The 17881-nt window shown below is 46.5% G+C and overlaps 1 protein-coding gene across 1 annotated transcript in view; it reads right to left on the bottom strand.

Moving 5' to 3' along the window:
• The window catches only part of VPS26C (VPS26 endosomal protein sorting factor C), a 46978-nt gene extending 31377 nt beyond the window's left edge, over positions 1-15601 (bottom strand). The window contains exon 1 of the mRNA XM_043593608.1: positions 15401-15601. Coding sequence (XP_043449543.1) covers positions 15401-15457 — 57 coding nt within the window. The 5' untranslated portion in view covers positions 15458-15601. The remainder of the gene's footprint in view (positions 1-15400) is intronic.
• Positions 15602-17881: the final 2280 nt, after the last annotated feature.

The raw sequence follows: 17881 nt of genomic DNA, 5'->3' as shown, positions 1-17881 counted from the left end.
ACGTAATAAATCAATTTTAAACTAAGATCAATCCTAGAATGGGTGGCCTCTGGACCTAAATGTACAAAGACTCTAAGTTCTTTAAATTCTGATAACCTGCTCGCCTTGGGAAAAGATCTGAAGACTGTATGCTAGAAAGTCACAGCTGGATTATCTCTTGCTTTGGACTTGAACACAACTGCCAGAGAGGCAAAGGCCTCTTACTTGATGCCTCAGCCATTCTCTCTCCAGTATCTTTCCGTTCTGATGGTCCCAGAGGAGCCGGCACTGTTCCCAAGAGTCCTCTGTGTATCCAAACAAGTCCCTCCTTCCTAATGCTGCAGCACTACTCAGAACCACCCTGGGATTCTCACACCACATTTGGTCTAGAGATCTTGCACATCGATAATGGGCTGTCCTTTCATTTACCAACGAGAGAATCAAATGCACAGCAAAATCGTAAGGTAAATCGGCGAGCCAGGTGGGAAAACGCAAGTTAGACAATTAATCGTGAAGACAATTGCTGAAACACTACTCTTTCTTAGTAGCACTCAAAGACCCACTCTGTTTGGAAAACAGAAATCAGAAACATTAGGGAGATTTCAATTTGTGAGGTACCCCCATTTCCACTATTCTGTATCACAACTGTTTTCCATCTTGTCTGAAAAGCAGAAGAATCACGATAGGTCACCACATAGTCAGTAATGGCCAGTATCATGTGGTGTTTACTGTAGTTCTAGAAAGGAGAATTTAAGAGACTGTATCGTCTCCGATCTGTCATTAAAACCTATAATGCTACTTAACCCCATTTATAGGTGAAATGAAAGATTATGTCCACACAAAAATCCGTACGCAAATGTTTCTAGTAGCTTTATTCCAATCACCCAAATGTCCTTCAACAGGTGGATGGCTGAACAAACAGTGGTACATCTATACCTGGGAAGACACCTCAGCAATAAAAAGGAACAAACTATTGATACAACAATTTGAATGAATCTCAAAGGCATTATGCTACACGATAAGGCCAGATTCAAAAGGCTACATATCGTGTCATCAAAATTAGGCCACTTACAAGATATTCTGGAACAGGGCAACCATAGGGGACTGAAACGGACCAGAGTTTGCCAGTGGCTGGGGTGGGGGTGGGGGGGGGGAGAGGGGGGAGAAGAGGTTGACTACAGAGGACACAGGGAGTTTCAGGGAGTGACAGAACTGTTCCAGGTATTTTTTTTTTTTTTTTTTTGAGAGAGAGAGAAAGAGAGCACATGCATGCAACCCAGGAGAGAGGCAGAGAGAGAGAGGGAGAGAGAATCCCAAGCAGGCTTCACATGGTCGGCACGGAGCCTGACGTGGGGCTTGATCCCACGAACCATGAGATCATGACCTGAGCTGAAATCAAGAGTTGGACACTCAACCAACTGAGCCACCCAGGTGTCCTTGCTCCAGATCTTGACTGTGGTGGTGGTTACCGTCTCAAAAGAACTCTTCGCTGAAGAGTGATCTATTGTATGTGATAATCTCAATTAAGAAACCCACAGAGATCATTAAGTAGAGACGGAAATACAGCCATACTACTTTCTCTCGTTTTTTTTTTAATATATGAAATTTATTGTCAAATTGATTTCCATACAACACCCAGTGGTCATCCCAAAAGATGCCCTCTTCAATACATACTACTTTCTCGACAACAGAGTCACAGTCTGAAAGTGATTAATATTTAAAGATTTTTTTAAATATTTATTTATTGGGGCGCCTGGGTGGCGCAGTGGGTTAAGTGTCCGACTTCAGCCAGGTCACGATCTCGCGGTCCGTGAGTTCGAGCCCCGCGTCGGGCTCTGGGCTGATGGCTCAGAGCCTGGAGCCTGTTTCCGATTCTGTGTCTCCCTCTCTCTCTGCCCCTTCCCCGTTCATGCTCTGTCTCTCTCTGTCCCAAAAATAAATAAACGTTGAAAAAAAAATTTTTTTAATCTTAAAAAAAAAAAAATTTATTTATTGAGAGAGAACATGAGCAGGGGAGGGGCAGAGAGAGAAGGAGAGAGAGAATCCCAAGCAGACCCTGCAGTGTCAGCACAGAGCCCAATGCAGGGCTCGAACTCACAAACCACGAGACCATGACCTGAGCCAAAATCAAGAGTCAGACGCTTAACCAGCTGAGCCACCAAGGCACCCCTGAAAGTGATTAATATTTAAGTAAAAATCGATGAAAATCAATCGGTTCACTGACAACAGAACGGTAACAAAATACTGAGATACTAACTTGTTTGGCTTACATTCACATATGTATTGCCAAAATAGCAGAAATAATATCATTATGTATTGAACAAACATTTTTGGTATGCCTTCTAGGAGTCAGACACTGTTCCAGGTACCAGGGACAGGGCAGGGGACAAAAGAGACAAAGTCCCTCTCTCAAGGCTTGCATTTTAGTACCGCTCTGATGCTGTACTGCTACGGTGAAAGACAGCAGGTTTCTTCCGTACTTCTAGGCATAGAAGTACAGGTGTAGATACTAAGTAAAATGGGCCGACAAACTCATGGCAGTTGTCCGAGGGAGACACCTCTGCAATTTCCAGTTCCCAAACTTTCTTGAGCCTGGAAAAGAAATCTGAGCCACTGAGTAAAAGTTCCGGAAGGGGCAAAATAAGATTGCCGACACTAGTCACAAAAAGTGAAACCTTTTCGAGTCTTCAGGACAGGAGTGTCACCTTAGAATCCCGGTGAGCTGTGTGGTTTCAGGGGTTGGATACTACGTATTAGCAGAGTGATGACTTGGTTCCAGATTTCAAGAACAGTACAACTCACGGAAACTTGGGAACACTGACATTTGTCTGCAACTACTGGCGTAAGGGAACATAAAGACTCCAGGCTACAAACCGAGAGCTTCAGAGAGCTCCCGTCACAGAAGGCTGGGAGCTGGCCTGATGATATGCCAAAGTAATGACCGAGGAATACAGCGAGCTGGCCAAAGAAAACGCTTTGAACAGCCAGCCCGCTTACATAATGAACTCCAACAAGCCACCAAACTGAATCCCAGGCAGAGGGAACTCTCACAGGAATGAGAACGGTACATCAACAACGTACACATCAACAGTGTAGCATCAACAGTGTAGCATCAGTCCAAGGCAGAGCCCGGGCCCGGGAGCAGAGGGCGAGAGGTGAGGGGAGCAGGGCCCACAGGCGGGAGCACCCTGCCCAAAGAGACTGTAGGACCCTGCCACGGCGGGAGGCTGCGAGTGTCACGTGCTAATTCTTGGGCGCTTACGGGGCAGTGAAGGAGGGGGACAGGGCATGTTACTTCTCATCTGATACCCCTTCCTCTTCCTTAAATTTTCTCAGCAAGGGGAAACAGATTTTTTTAAATTTACAAAATAGAACTTTTTTTGAAAGATCTGAAACGCATGGCCAAATTAACACCACTAGATCTTTTGTCAATTAAAAAAAAAAAGTGGCTTTTTTTTTTCCTGATTATTATTGAAGGGAGGAATTTCTGTCCATCTATCCCTTACTTTTCCACTGATGGGACTTCTGTTCCTTTCCTAAAGATGATGACTCGGGTTTTAGAGTAATGGTCTTAAACGATCTTTTCTGAGAAGCAGAGGAAGGGCCGATTTTTGGCTGACATCATGCCAGGTGTGTGACAGAAAACCATAAGCATAGAAAAGCACGTCAGCATAGAGGGCGGGGTGCCGGGGATGAACGGAGCCCAGCCATCATTAGAAAGCCCGTGTGCCAATGTCACACACCGTGAGAACCTGCCCGACAGCCAGGAGGACAGCTGGTGGGAGCCCACAGTTTCTCAGAGGCAAGCCCTTTCTGAGCATCAGCATCCGGGGTCAGGAGAGCATGACCAGGTTCAGGTTCCCAGCAAGAATCAAAGGCTCTACTGACAATCTCACACCGCTCTTCCCACGGCAAGCTTAATCACCCACCGGTAAGGAGAACAACGGTGAAGGTGGCCAGACCCCACCGGCTTCTGCTGGGACTACTGGCCCAAGAACCCCAGGTGAGCGGGTTGTCGAGGAGGAAACTGGCAGAAGACTCACCTGCAAGGGTGGGTCTGGAATCTCGTGTAGAGTAGGAGGCTACCTCTTTTAATTATTATTATTCTTTAAATACTCCAGTGAATGAAAGCAAAATGCTTTAAGCCTGGTTGCACCCACTGCATTATATGTGAAAGTTAATAGAGCTTTCAAGTTCTGGCATAAGACAAAATAAAATGGGATGATACGAAACTTCAACTTTGTTGGCTGTGGCCAGTCATTGCATCATACAACCAGTACTTTTCAAGCTGCGAAACGCTGAGCCCCAGGCCTATGCAGACGCCTCAGCAGCCACTTTGGGATCTGAGGATGAGTCAGGGAAGCCAGGGGAAACCTCCTCAAAGGGAAAAGCTCTGATTTTATATGCTTATAAAACATAGACTTAAAAAATTGGTATGTTAGAGTTCTATATAAGATTTCATTTAACATAAGAGGTTCAAGGCTTAAATTTGGGTGGGGGGGGGAATCTTCATTCTAAACGATGTTGTTCATTTTCTTGAGCTGTTTATAAGGAAACACTCCCTTTAGTTTTGGGGATGAAAGGGGATATATATCTTCCATCACCTCAAGAAAGGCACCGTTGCTCTGAGCCTGAATTTTCTTCTACCTACGAGTAAGAAAGTAGACTTTGTTCTCTTCAATAAGGACAATAGAAGACCAACGCAGTCTTTTTAAGAGCTGCTCACCATAAAACTGTCCGGAAAGTGTTGTGTGCAGGTAGGGGACACTAATTGAAACTGAAAGGAATTCTTCACTTCACAAAAGTCTTTTACAAAAATTGGATCTTTACCCGTCTGTGGAAAGCATCTGAAAGGACCCAGAACCCCACAGCCGGAGAGCAACAATGCCCAACACACCAGAGCCCAGCACCCTGCATCTCTAGCCACACGTGGGAATCACAGTGGCTCACAAACACGCACCGCGTGACCTACGTCTCCTTCAACCATCCATCTAGACAGGGCCAAGTTCATTTCTGAGCTTCAGAACACTGTCCTTTTCTTGCTGGCACCAGACCCTCAGTTGCTAATTTGTTAATAATGCTCTTCGGAAACTTACAAGGCTTTGTGCGCTCATGGGGAGGGGAAACAGGTCAGCCCACCCACCCAGTGGCTCACAAGGGACTGTTTTCTGAATGAAACAGCTGAAGCCCAGAAAACTAACAGGGGGTGGGGGTGAGGCCATTGATTTGTCTACCAGAAGAATTGCATTTTTGTGTAACAACTACTTGATTTAGGGGGGAAAAAAAAACCCCAAATGAGATGAAGAGATATTCAGAGCTGGGGGGATAAAAACTCCCGCGGTGTAGCTGAAATGAAAGTGGGAAGCAAACGGAAAACAGACTTCAACTTACAGCTTTTCTAGAACATGCCTATGCTCGGAGGGCAGAGGACAAGCAGGGTGGGCAGAGGTGCAGAAGAGTGATGGAAGTAGGAGGAGAGCCAGGGCCAGAGAGTCGGTCCGGCTCAAAGCTGAGGGGCTGAGCGGCCCCTGGTTCACAGGTGCAAGAGGACCGAGAGCGGGGAGGTAAGGGAGACATAGCAGGGACCGTCCATCCGTAGGGTTAGCTGAACCTGAAGTCTGGAGAACAGCCCAGCAGGGCTCTGCTGACTCGGGTTGGGGCAGTAGTGGGACGGAGTCAAGACGGGGGACGAGACGGGGAGAGAGGTGGCATCTCCCCCAAACCTGCCCATACTACTGGCTCTCCAGCTGGGGGACCATCACCGCAGGAAGCAGGCAAGGCAAAGATGCAGGTCTGAGCCCACGGGGAGGGTGCGGCTGGTTCCACCAGCAAATCCAAGATGATGCAAGGCCAGGAGGTCCAAACTGGGGACCGGCATCCAGAGGAAGGCAGAGGAAACCCAACCACCCTGCTGGAGTCAGGGCGGCCTGGCCCTGCGTGCTGACACTCGTCCGGCTGCTGCCGAGTCTAGAAACCGGCACACCCAGAGCGGTCAAGCAGGCTTTCCTAATGCTCAGGTCAGTACAAAACGTGCTGTCACAAACACCAACTAGAGAACTACATGAATCATTTTACTGCACCCAGTTTTCAAACAGGCTTGGATAATTCTGAAAATGCCTCTCATGCATTACATAAGGGTTAGGTTACGATTCAGGAGACAGGCCTTTGGAGGAGGCCTCGATTATTCTAGAGGCCTATTCTAGATTCTATTCTAGAGGTTACGATTCAGGAGACAGGCCTTTGGAGGAGCATTCGATTATTCTAGAGGCCTATTCTAGATTCTATTCTAGAGACCCACTAGAATCTCTAGATTCTATTCTAGAGACCCACTCAACGTTTAGACGACAGATTCCTAAAAGGTTCAGACCTCCCCCACATGTCTTAGGATTACTCACCCCTCCTGGCTCAAAGATCTACATGTTTGTACCCTAAGTACCTGCATCAGCATTCACCAGAACTGATCATTCGTGCATCAAGAATCGTGCAGTACAAAGTACAGTAAGGGGCTCTTTTTCCATTCCATTCCAGTCCTGCAATTTTTCCTCAGAATAACAAACTGTTACATATAGGATTTTCCCTCTTTAATTTTGTAACAAGAAAGTACATGCAAGCCGGGTAAGACAAGATGGAAACCTAGCGGTTCTCACGCTACAGTAATCAGCGCACTGGGCACAAATCCCTTGTCACCGTGACCTGGCCATGCCGGAGAGCAAAGCTCTTATTTATGTTTTGCACAAGCACGTTATTTAACAGCGTCACTTTCACGAGTACATGTGCCGGGATTTTAGAACATAAAACATTCTGAATTTATAAAAACAAATGAACCGTATTTACGTTACCAAAAGATTTACTGCAAGTTTCTTTCAACCAATAAGCTTCCCCGGTGCACTGAAAACAATAATTTACGGTGCAATGGAGTCAAACTTTTTGATCAAGAACACATCTACTGCACCGTGTGAGGAGTATACAGGGAGACCAACACTCCACTCAGATTTCAGTGCCCAAAACTGCCGGGCTCCCTATCGGGGCTGCTAGGTCACTGGCCCTCCTTCCTCCAAGTCCACGGCGGAGAGACGTCTGACGATGTGAGAAGCATCTGATACAACACTTACTTGTACGCCACTTGGAAAGTGCACTAACAGCGATTCTGTGTGAACAGACATTGTCGAAAAACCTCGCGATACCAACACTTACCATTTGAGCCCCTACTAAGGGTCAGAGCCTACAGTAAATGTCTTAAAACATGTCATTTAATTTTACACTAAAACTTTTGAGTAGGTATCAGCTTCCTCCTCCAGCTGAGAAAAATTAAGGCCTTAAAAATTAAGACAAGGCATACAGAAGCCCGATTTCAAATATTTCCTCTCATCAGTGTATGTCACTGAATTCTCTGAGCCTCAGTCTTCTCAAGCATAAAATGGGGGCATTCTTCAGTGTTGGTGGGGATTAAAGTTGGAAAGGGCCATATTAGTATATGTTATTATAAAGCAATTTTAGTTAAGTGCTCTCATGGGATACCAGAATGTTCACTGGAAATATGGAATTAGGGAATTCTTTTCAAATCATATTACTGATGATCTTGTATCAGACATACATGGGGCTTGGGAAACACTAGTCAAATTTCTGAACTCAATGAGGATTCTCAGAGTGGAACGGCAATGCTGCTTTAAGCTCTGAGGAAGGTCTACTCCCTCTGCGCTATGTAAATTGTGATGAAGGCACAGATCAAATTTTGGACCACTTTCTATTATCTTCTGTTTCTGAATTGCAGAGAAGAGAATCACGTTGATAGGAATTTGGAAGTCTCCATTCCCATATTTATTTGAATCATTCTTTTAAGAATGATCGTCATAGGGGTGCCTGGGTGGCTCAGCTGGTTGATTGTCTGACCCGTAAACTCGCCTCAGGTCATGATCTCATGCTTCGTGAGACTGAGCCCTGCATCGGGCTCTGTACTGACAGTGTGGCGCCTACTTGGGATTCTCTCTCTCCTTCTCTCTCTGCCCTCTCTCCCGGCTTACGCTCACATGCATGCTCTCTCTCAAAACAAATAAATAAACATTAAAAAAAACCATAAGAACGATAGTCCTAAAGCAAATACAAATAATGGAGAGGGTTCACACGTAGCTCTGGGGCTATGCCAAAATAAGAATCTTACCAACATCTGTCTAGAATTTAAGCCTAGAGTATTATTTGTAATTACAAAGGAAAATCTATAGTATACCTATGAAACCATAGCTTTCCCTTTCTGGTCGATGCATTTAGAAAACTATTAGCTTTATGAATTTAGTTTAAAGGCTTCAACTATCGTTTAATAAAGTCTTAGAGTGCCTACTGAGTAGGCAGGTACTGACGGCCCTAGGTATATAAATGTGAACAAAACAGTATTGTAGTTAGGAAGATTCAAAGAACAAGTTAATTGCAACAAGTTTAACTGGTGCAATGATACAGGTACCTATAAAAGGTGTTGCTAATGCATTACAGGTTACTACTGAGTTACAGAAAACATGGCATGACACTAAGTCTTTTCCTGACCACCGGACCAACACCTCTGCTCCACCAAGATCTCACATTCCAGTTCAAGGCACTCTTCTGATAAGGCATTTTCTAAAATTCAAATTTGCAATTTAAGGATTATTCTAAGTCGGGGCGCCTGGGTGGCTCAGCCGGTTGAGCGTCCGACTTCGGCTCAGGTCATGATCTTGCAGTTCGTGAGTTCAAGCCCCATGTCAGGCTCTGTGCTGACAGCTTTGAGCCTGGAGCCTGTTTCCAATTCTGTGTCTCCCCCTCTCTCTGCCCCTCCCCTGCTCGTGCTCTGTCCCTCTCTGTCTCTTAAAAAATAAAAAATACAATGTTAAAAAAAAAAAAAAAGAATTATTCTAAGTCTATGAGTGAGAATTGTTTTTACAACAGAATTGAAAACACACACTTCTAAACAATTCATGTGTCAGAGGAAAAACCATAGTGGAGATTGGAAGATATTGTAGTAACATCTTATTATAAAGTATGAAATGCCACAAATCACACCTCACGCGACACGATGGTAGAGTGATTTGGGGGTCTTCCCATGTCTGCAGTGTGAGGTTGCTGTGCCATGCAGTCTTGGTGGGGTCCTTTGGAGCCGTGTCTTCGGGCAGCGCGTAGGCAGAGCAGACTTGTGGTTGCAACTAAAGCAGTCCTTAGAGGGAAATGTCTGCATTTTTAAAAGGAGGCTCTAATTTGATATGCTAAACAGTCAAGTTAGGAACATAAAAGACAACAACAGGAAAAAGGCAGAATAAATTCAAGAAAAAGAGAGGAAATATTTGGAAAGATGATAAAGTGAAATCCCCTTTAAAAACTGCTGTGGGGGCACCTGGGTGGCTCAGTCAGTGGACCGTCCAACTCTTAGTTTTGGTTCAGGTCATGGTACCAGGGTGGTGGGATCGAGCCCTGTGTGGGGCTCTGTGCTGAGTGTGGAGCTTGCTTAAGATTCTCTCCCTCTCTCTCTCTCTCTCTTTTCTCACTCTCTCCCTCTCCCCTGCTCGTGCACTCTCTCTAAAAAAAAAAAAAAAAAAATTACTGCCAAATGGCATTATAGAAGTCACTGGAAAAGCCTACAAAAAAAAGTCCAAAACCTTTTTACTAGACTCAGACTGCTTTGCACATGTCTGCGGGTTCTTGTTCACTTTGCCTCACTGTCCATTCCTCCTGGTGGGAATGAACAGGCCCGGTGGGGAGGGAGACCCCAGGCCAGTGCTTAAATTTCAAAGCTAGGTGCAAACATCACCGCCAGTGAGCTCCAGAGGGGCCTACTACTGCCCGCCCGAAATACGGATGCCCAACTCTGTGCTCATCTGCCACGGACGCTCCTATTTGAGCTCCTTCTCACCTTTCGTTTATATAGTTACCCGTCTCTCTCTCTGACCGCCAAGCCTCATGAGACCAAAGACACGGGGTGAATAAATTTGTTTAGATTAAGTAACAACTAAAAAAGGAGGAGATTGATGGGGATGTGGTGACATGAACAGGTATCCAAGACAAAGAGACACTGTTAAGCAGAAAGAACAAGTTGTGTGTGTGTGTGTGTGTGTGTGTGTGTGTGTGTGTGTGTGTGAGTGCATGCACATGCACACCTGTTACTCACAGGCAATGCCTGGACTAGTACGTGAACTGCTAGGGGATACCTCCGGGGTACAGAAAAGGGGGGGGAGAGGAGGAAGAACTTGCTTTTCACTTAGCAGCCTTCTATAAAATGTTAAGTGGCCAACATGGCATGAATTACATTTTTATTTTTTAAATGATTCAACTGTGACTTTTTAAAATCTATCATTTTATCAATAATAGGAAAAAACTTTTTTTTTTCCTAGGGAAAAACCCGACTGCCAATTTTAAATTTTTTTTTTTTTCAACATTTATTTATTTTTGGGACAGAGAGAGACAGAGCATGAACGGGGGAGGGGCAGAGAGAGAGGGAGACACAGAATCGGAAACAGGCTCCAGGCTCCGAGCCATCAGCCCAGAGCCTGACGCGGGGCTCGAACTCACGGACCGTGAGATCGTGACCTGGCTGAAGCCGGACGCTTAACCGACTGCGCCACCCAGGCGCCCCCCGACTGCCAATTTTAAACCCAAGGTAACTCAGGTTCTCTGGTATCCGCAGAATCAAAGCCATTTTCAAATGCTTTTATGATAAGTAAAATACTGAAAAGCACAGTAACAGAATCAGTACATTCTTCTGAGTAGAAGTCATAGTTTTTGTTTTTTTAATTTTTTTAACAAACCAGTGGTTTCCATGGTTTAAGGGTAGGGGAGAGGTTCTGATTTATTTTTTTATGTTTTATTTTAAGTTTATCTATTTATTTTCAGAAAGAGAGAGAGTGCACATGCACATGGGGGAGGGGCAGAGAGGGAGAGAGATCCCAAATAGGCTCCACACGATCAGCACAGAGCCTGAAGCAGGGCTCAAACCCACCAACTGTGAGATCACGACCTGAGCCAAAATCAAGAGTCGGATGCTTAACAGACTGAGCCACCAAGGCGCCCCTATTTTTTTATTTTAAAGTTTATTTACTTATTTTAAGAGAGAGAGAGAAGGAGGAAAAGAGCTAGAAGGGGGGCGGGCAGAAGAGGGAGAGAGAATCCCAAACTCGATCTAACAAAGAGCTGAAATCAAGAGTCAGATGCTTAACCGACTGAGCTACCCAGGTGCCCCAGAAGTCATAGTTTTTTAAATGGAAATATTATAATACTATTTATAGCACTCTTAGGAAATTAATAACAACTATTTCTACATTATAAATTCAACCATGTTGCACAAAAATAGTCACTCTTAGGGAGGCAGGATGGCAAGACTGTTGGATGGACGAAGCTAGCTGGCCTGAGCTGGAATCCAGCCTGTCACGAGTTGGGTAACCTTGGGCAACTTTCTCAACCTGCTTAGGCCTCAGTTTCCTCATCAGTAAAACGCAGTGATACGGCCTAACAAACCTATACCAGTGCTTACCAAGTACGTCTGAGTGGAACAGAAGACCGCTTTATGTGGTTACACAGGCAAACATGTTTTGCATGAATGACAATCACTTACGACCAAGGATCGGGCTAACGTAGGTGGTAGCCACGTCAAACAATGACAGTTACAGGTACTGTGCTCTGGTGACCCACTGAGGAGTCAAATCTTGAGTCACGGAATCTTTACCAACGCTGTTGAGATGTGCAGGGAAAATCGAAAACTTGTATGTGATTAGTTCCCCTTGCGGCCAGTAAGAGTGGGAAAAAGAGGCCACCCCTCACACAACCATGGCCCAAACTATGCTTGAAACACGCACTGTCCACAGGCCCTGAGAGCATCAAGCAACTGGCCAGCAAGGGTCCTGCCGGCTGGAGCCTAGGAAGCCGCCATAGCAGTGCTGGCCTATTCCACCTATCCTGAATAGGTGGGTGGATCCACCTATCCTGAATCATAGATCACGGAGTCTGACATCTGAGTCACAGGCACATACGTTCAGATACATACTTTTGTTGGTTGATTAGACTGCCCAGTTTAGTAACATTTTTTCTTCCTTTGGCTTCTAAAAACATAGCAACCATCTGTTTAGGAGAAGTTACCTTGATTTTTCTCTTCTACTCACCATGTACGGTCTCCCAATGCAAGATTAAGAAACACTGCCGTAGGGAGGCACCCAAGTGGCTCAGTCAGTTAAGTGTCCGACTTCGGCTCGGGGCGTCATCCCACGGTTCGTGGGTTTGAGCCCTGTGTCATCTGTGCTGATCGTGTGGAGCCTGCTTGGGATTCTCTCTCTTTCTCTGCCCTCCCCCACATGCTAATGCACATTCACACTCTCACAACAAAGTGAAAAAACATGTTAATTAAGTTAAAACAAATGTTAATTAAATTAAAATGTTAATTAATGGGGCACCTGGGTGGCTCAGTCGGTTGAGTGGCCGACTTCGGCTCAGGTCATGATCTCGCGGTCCGTGAGTTCGAGTCCCGTGTCGGGCTCTGTGCTGACAGCTCAGAGCCTGGAGCCTATTTCAGATTCTGTGTCTCCCTCTCTCTGCCCCTCCCCCATTCATGCTCTGTCTCTCTCTGTCTCAAAAATAAATAAATGTTAAAAAAAATTTTTTTTTAAATAAATAAATAAATAAAATGTTAATTAAATTAAAACCGCCATAAGCCAGCAACTACAGGTTCTATTCCCCATTAATGGCACTAAGGGATGTGCAGTAGTAGCTGTGCAAAGCTGACACCACCTTCAACTCCGCCACCCACGAGGCCTGGTCCTACATGTGGAAGACTTCCAGCTGGGGCAACTTCACCACTTCATTTCTTGCAGCTTTTCTAGATGCACCTTCGATTACTTGTGCCATTATTTAAAAGCCACAGAAAACATCTCAGCTGGCCCAACATCTCTGAATAGAATGTACTGACTTTTTAATGAAATGAAAATGATTAAGGCAAAATGTATATAGTCTCCTACCACTGCCTGCCCCCAATTCTTATTCTGAATTTCCAAGCCACAGAAAAGTTCCAAGAATACAAAATAGTAGGGAAACTGGAACACTCACACACAGTAGAGCAGTCCCAGTGCTTTGGAAAACAGTTTGGTGGGTCTTCAAAACGTTAAACATAAAATTATTGTATCACCCAGCAATTCCACACCTCTGTGTATATGCAAGAGAAATGAAAACCTATGTTCACACAAAAACTTGTACAGGAATGTTCATAGTAGCATTCTTCATAAAAGCCAAAGTGAAAACAACCTAAATGTCCATCAACAGATGAATGGGTAAATAAAACATGGTCTATCCATGCAATGGAATATTAGTCCGCCATAAAAAGGACAAGGAACTGATTGACATATGCTACATGTATGAACGCTGAAAACATGCTAAGTGAATTAAGCCAGTCATGAAAGGCTACATGTTGTATGATTCATTTATATGAAGTTTCCACAATAGGCAAATCCATGGAGACAGAAAGTAGATCTGTGATTGCCAGGGGCTGAGATGTAGAGGGGATGAGGAGTATTGGCTAATGGGTGCAGGGTTTCTTTTTGGGTGGATCAAAATGTTGTAAAATTACATGGCGGTGATTATTCACCCAACCCCGTGAATATGTTACAACCACTGAATTCTACACCTTAAATGGGTAAGTTTTACGGTATTTGAATTACATCTCAATAAAATTGTTATTAAAAAAAGAATACAAGGGGCGCCTGGGTGGCTCGGTCGGTTAAGCATCTGACTTCAGCTCAGGTCATGATCTCGTGGTCCTTGAATTCAAGCCCCGCGTCGGGCTCTGTGCTGACTGCTCAGAGCCTGGAGCCTGTTTCAGATTCTGTGTCTCCCTCTCTCTGCCCCTCCCCTGCTCATGCTCTGTCTCTCTCTGTCTCAAAAATAAATAAATGTTAAAAAAAAATTAAAAAAAAAAAAAAGAATACAAGGTAGACTCGATCAGAGTCCTCAATTATTAACACTTTGCCCCACTTGCTCTCTCTCTTCTCCTCACATCCACGCACACACAATATGTGGGTGGACTATTTAAAATCTAGTTATTTCCATACTTTACTCCTAAAGACTTCAGTATGTGGAGCATTCTCCTACATAGCCAAAATACAAATATCCCACTCGGGAAATTTAACACCCATACAAAATTATTTTTCGTACAGTCTATATCCAAATTTATTTATCAGGAATTACACACTGTATTTAGTTGTCGTATCTTTGTAGGCTCTTTTAATCTAGAAAAATTGCTTTTCATGACATTCACATTTTTGAAGAATCCAGGCCAATTATTTCAGAGTGTTCCTCAATTTGGAAATGCCTGATTGTTTCCTTACGAACTGATCTAAGTCGAACCCTTTTGGTAGGAATATCGCATCTCAGGCAGGCCAGACCCTTTATTATCATGCCAAAACTAAACCTCAGTGTCACTAGTGGTGGCAGTGAGGTGATGCTCACTGTTGTTTGTCGTTGGAGTCCTGATAACCTGATTCCTCCATTATAAAGGTAGCTTTTTCCCTTTGACATTAATAATCTGGGAGGTGACCATTTGAGTCTCTGTAAATATCAGGTTTCCCCAGCTGTGTTGCACTCAAAAGGTTTAGCATCTGTTCATGATCTTTGCTTGGTCTTCGATCCTTTTTGAGACTGCTCTGCATTAATGTGACCAACTGCTACTCGCAAGTTTGTTCCACAGTGCAAGCCAGCTGGGATTTTAACACCGGCTGCATATTACAATCAATGGTATCTCTGGGAGTGGGGCCCTGGCTATCATACTTTAAAATTCCCAAGGTGATTGATTGATTCTACTGCAGTGTAGGGTTGAGCTACAAGAACCTTGCATCACCCTCGTTTTGCAAATAAGGCAACTGAGGACTGAGGAGATTAAGTGATTGGCGAATGGCAGGCACAAAACTTGTTAGTGCCATAATTAAGATTTTTATTTTTTTGTACTTGCATTTTAATACGCTATTCCTTCTGTAGATCATTCAAACAATAAATCCGGAGAAATGAGTCACTTCTGTACGGTGTTAGAGCTGACCGGGGCCCGAAGTGCGTATTTCTGCTTTCAAAGCGAATTCTGCCTTTCGTTCAGTAAGACCCCTGCAGTCACAGCGGGAGCGAAGTTACGGGGCAGGTGGTCACCGAGCTCCTCGGCCCTCACTGGACAGCTCAAGCTCCGGAACCAAGGCCGAGCCGGATGTTCACGAGGCCAGACGGTAAACGCTGCAGCCCAGGCGCCGGCCCCTCCGGCCCGCAAGCCCCGCCGACGCGGTGACGACTCCGCCCGGGGTGCCCTCCTTAGGGCTGCGGGCCGCGCGCGGAACACACCTGGCGGGGACGCACCTGGAGGGGCGCTCTGCCCCGCCCAGGCACACCCAGAAGTGCGCGGGGCCCCGCAGACGACGGGACCTGCAGGCCCGCCCACCCTACTTACCCCGGCGTGATAAACCTTGTTCGCTCTCTTAATCTTAATATCCAGGCAGGTCCCCATTTCGAGTACACCGCGGCCGGCAGCACTTCCTGCCGCGCGTGACCCGAGCGGAAGGCGAGTCGCCCCGCCCCTCCGACCCGGGCCCGCCCCTTTTCCCTTGCCGCTAGCTGTCTTTTCTGGAGACCTCGCGCCTTTCTCGGGATCGACTCCCCCGCCTTCCTTTTTCCGGTGCAGGGGCGGGCCTTAGCGCGGGCCGAGGGGCTGTCACTCTTCACCCCGCCCCTGCTGGGCGCGAGGGGCGGGACCAGGCCGGCCCCACCCTTTCCGTAAAGACTGTCCTAACACCGGAAATACCCTCCAAAACGGCTCTCTCCCGGCGTGCCCCGCGGTGGGGGGTGGTGCCGAGGTCGCGTAGCGCGGGCCCTGCCTTTGCGGGGTAAGTGAAGCTCCCGTCAGGCTCTGCGGCTCAGGGGCGCTGCGCTATGTTGGCCTTAAGGTGGTGATAACTGAGGATTGAGTTCCCTCCCTAGTCTCCTGCCTCTCGCCGTCTCTAGTCCTCCCCCACTCTCTCCCGAGGGTTCTGAAGACTGGCGTCTTCGCCTTTGCGGCACTGCCTCCCCTGCCCGCGGCCCCGCGCTCCCGGCCCGCAAGGCACCGATTGGCGGGCGGCCCGCCTGGCCCGCCCGGCCCGCCCCTGCCGCTGGGCCGCGGGCCAAGGTCTTGGGGAGCACCAGGTGACCTCGCCCCGCTCCGAGTCCCCGGAGGCCGGCTGGGCGGGGCCGCGGGGGCTTGTGGGTACTCCCCCGGCGCGCGCCCTGGAACCCGGGGCTGAATATTCATGTCGGTGCGCAGGATGCGGGGAGGCGCGGCCCGCAGGCCCTGGGTGCCGGCAGCGCGCGCGGATGGGAACCTCGGAGCCGAAGCGGACCTGCCCAGTCTGTTTTTCATTCCCGGACGGAGCCGACTGAAGCAGATACAAGACATACTGGTTTTGGGGGGAGTGGCCTCCAGGCAGGGCAGCAATAAAGTGGTAGGAAACGTTTTTGCAGTGACGAATAAAATTCCTCGTAGATGTTTTAAACGAGGGTTTTGCCAATAAGCAGGCAGGTAACATTTCGTTATTTTGGCAATGCGGTGAAGAAGTGCTTTTTGTTCTTAAATTCTTTAGTTCTGATGTTTGTTTTTCAATGTGCATTAGTTACAGGATGACGTTAGAAATATTCCGTAAAACGATTTCGTGAATTAGTGTGACCGGTGCCTCCCTCTTGAGAATTTAAGGCATTTTATAGGACGACACTGATGGTGCTATAGCTACAATTGCTTTTGAAGGGTGATACAAGGTGGTATTTCCCAATATTCAGGTCTCCGGTTTCAGCTCCTCTGCCCTCAGGGCTTCAGTCTCTCCGTCTTGGATGTCTTCCTGCAACTCAGACTCAGCAATTCTAAAACAATTCATTAGGGACTTGATGATCACAGACTAGTCTATTTGCAATTCAAGGAATGAATCCCTCTCCACTAGACTCACCCAGCATTTCTAACTGGTAAATCTCAATCTCAGTAGACAATGCAGGGAAACAGGAAAAGAAACCTCTTACAGGGATCCACATCCTAGACTTGTCTGCTTCTGCAAACCTGCTTTCTACTTAACTTTGCAACCAAACATTTCTTATTCCCTGAGGTCAGCTAGGCCATGTTGTTATTCCTCTTTGTAAATTGTACACAATTTGTGTGGAATGCTGGTGCGGAGCAAAGAGCTCTGGTTCCAGCAGCTGTCAGTGTAATCAGTTTTGGGGCCCTCTCTGTGTGATGGCTTCCAAACATGAAACGGTCCATTTTTCTCCAGTCACTGTTGTTTTGAATCTTCTCCATCCCTCAGCTACACCTTAGGGCATACTCCTGGCTGGTCAGTTTCAGTTACTAAAAATCAGACCACCTCAAAGTGCCAATCTCAGGACATGAGTGGGATCCCAGATCCTTAGTTGGGAGTGGGAAGGTACGAGTCATGCTTCTGGCTCAGACACTTCTTCAGCGTCCTCTTCAAGGCCTGGATGCTTCTGTGTTGAGGCAAGCATCTTTTAACTGGCCACTGCCAAAGTTCTCTCTGAATTGATTCCTGCTTGTCTTGACGACTGGTCCTTGTTCAAAACTCCTTCCGTGGGGCACGTATGAGAAGGTCTGGTGGGCCTTCTCCCTCCCATGCATTTCCATGGAAGATCTATCTCCAGGTCAATATTTTCTTATCACCCCCCTACCAGCACCCAGTGGTACACCCAGCCTCTTTGTGAGGGTTCAGCAAGGCGGCTCAAGACCATTTATCTCCCACGGAGTCCGCGTGACCCATGAGAAATACACAGCCTTGCCACACAAAAGGGCTGGACTGGAACCTGCCCCAAGGCCTCTCCTCTCCACCCTGCTGTCTCTCTTCAATCTTCCTGCTCCCTCCTAAAATGCAGGCAGGAATAAATCAAGAATGTAGGCCAGACA

This window comes from Prionailurus bengalensis, chromosome C2 (genome assembly GCF_016509475.1).
Source record: "Prionailurus bengalensis isolate Pbe53 chromosome C2, Fcat_Pben_1.1_paternal_pri, whole genome shotgun sequence".
Classification (NCBI taxonomy): Eukaryota; Metazoa; Chordata; class Mammalia; order Carnivora; family Felidae; genus Prionailurus; species Prionailurus bengalensis.
The sequence above is the reverse complement of the archived record's forward strand: the minus strand, read 5'-3'. Positions and strand labels throughout refer to the sequence as shown.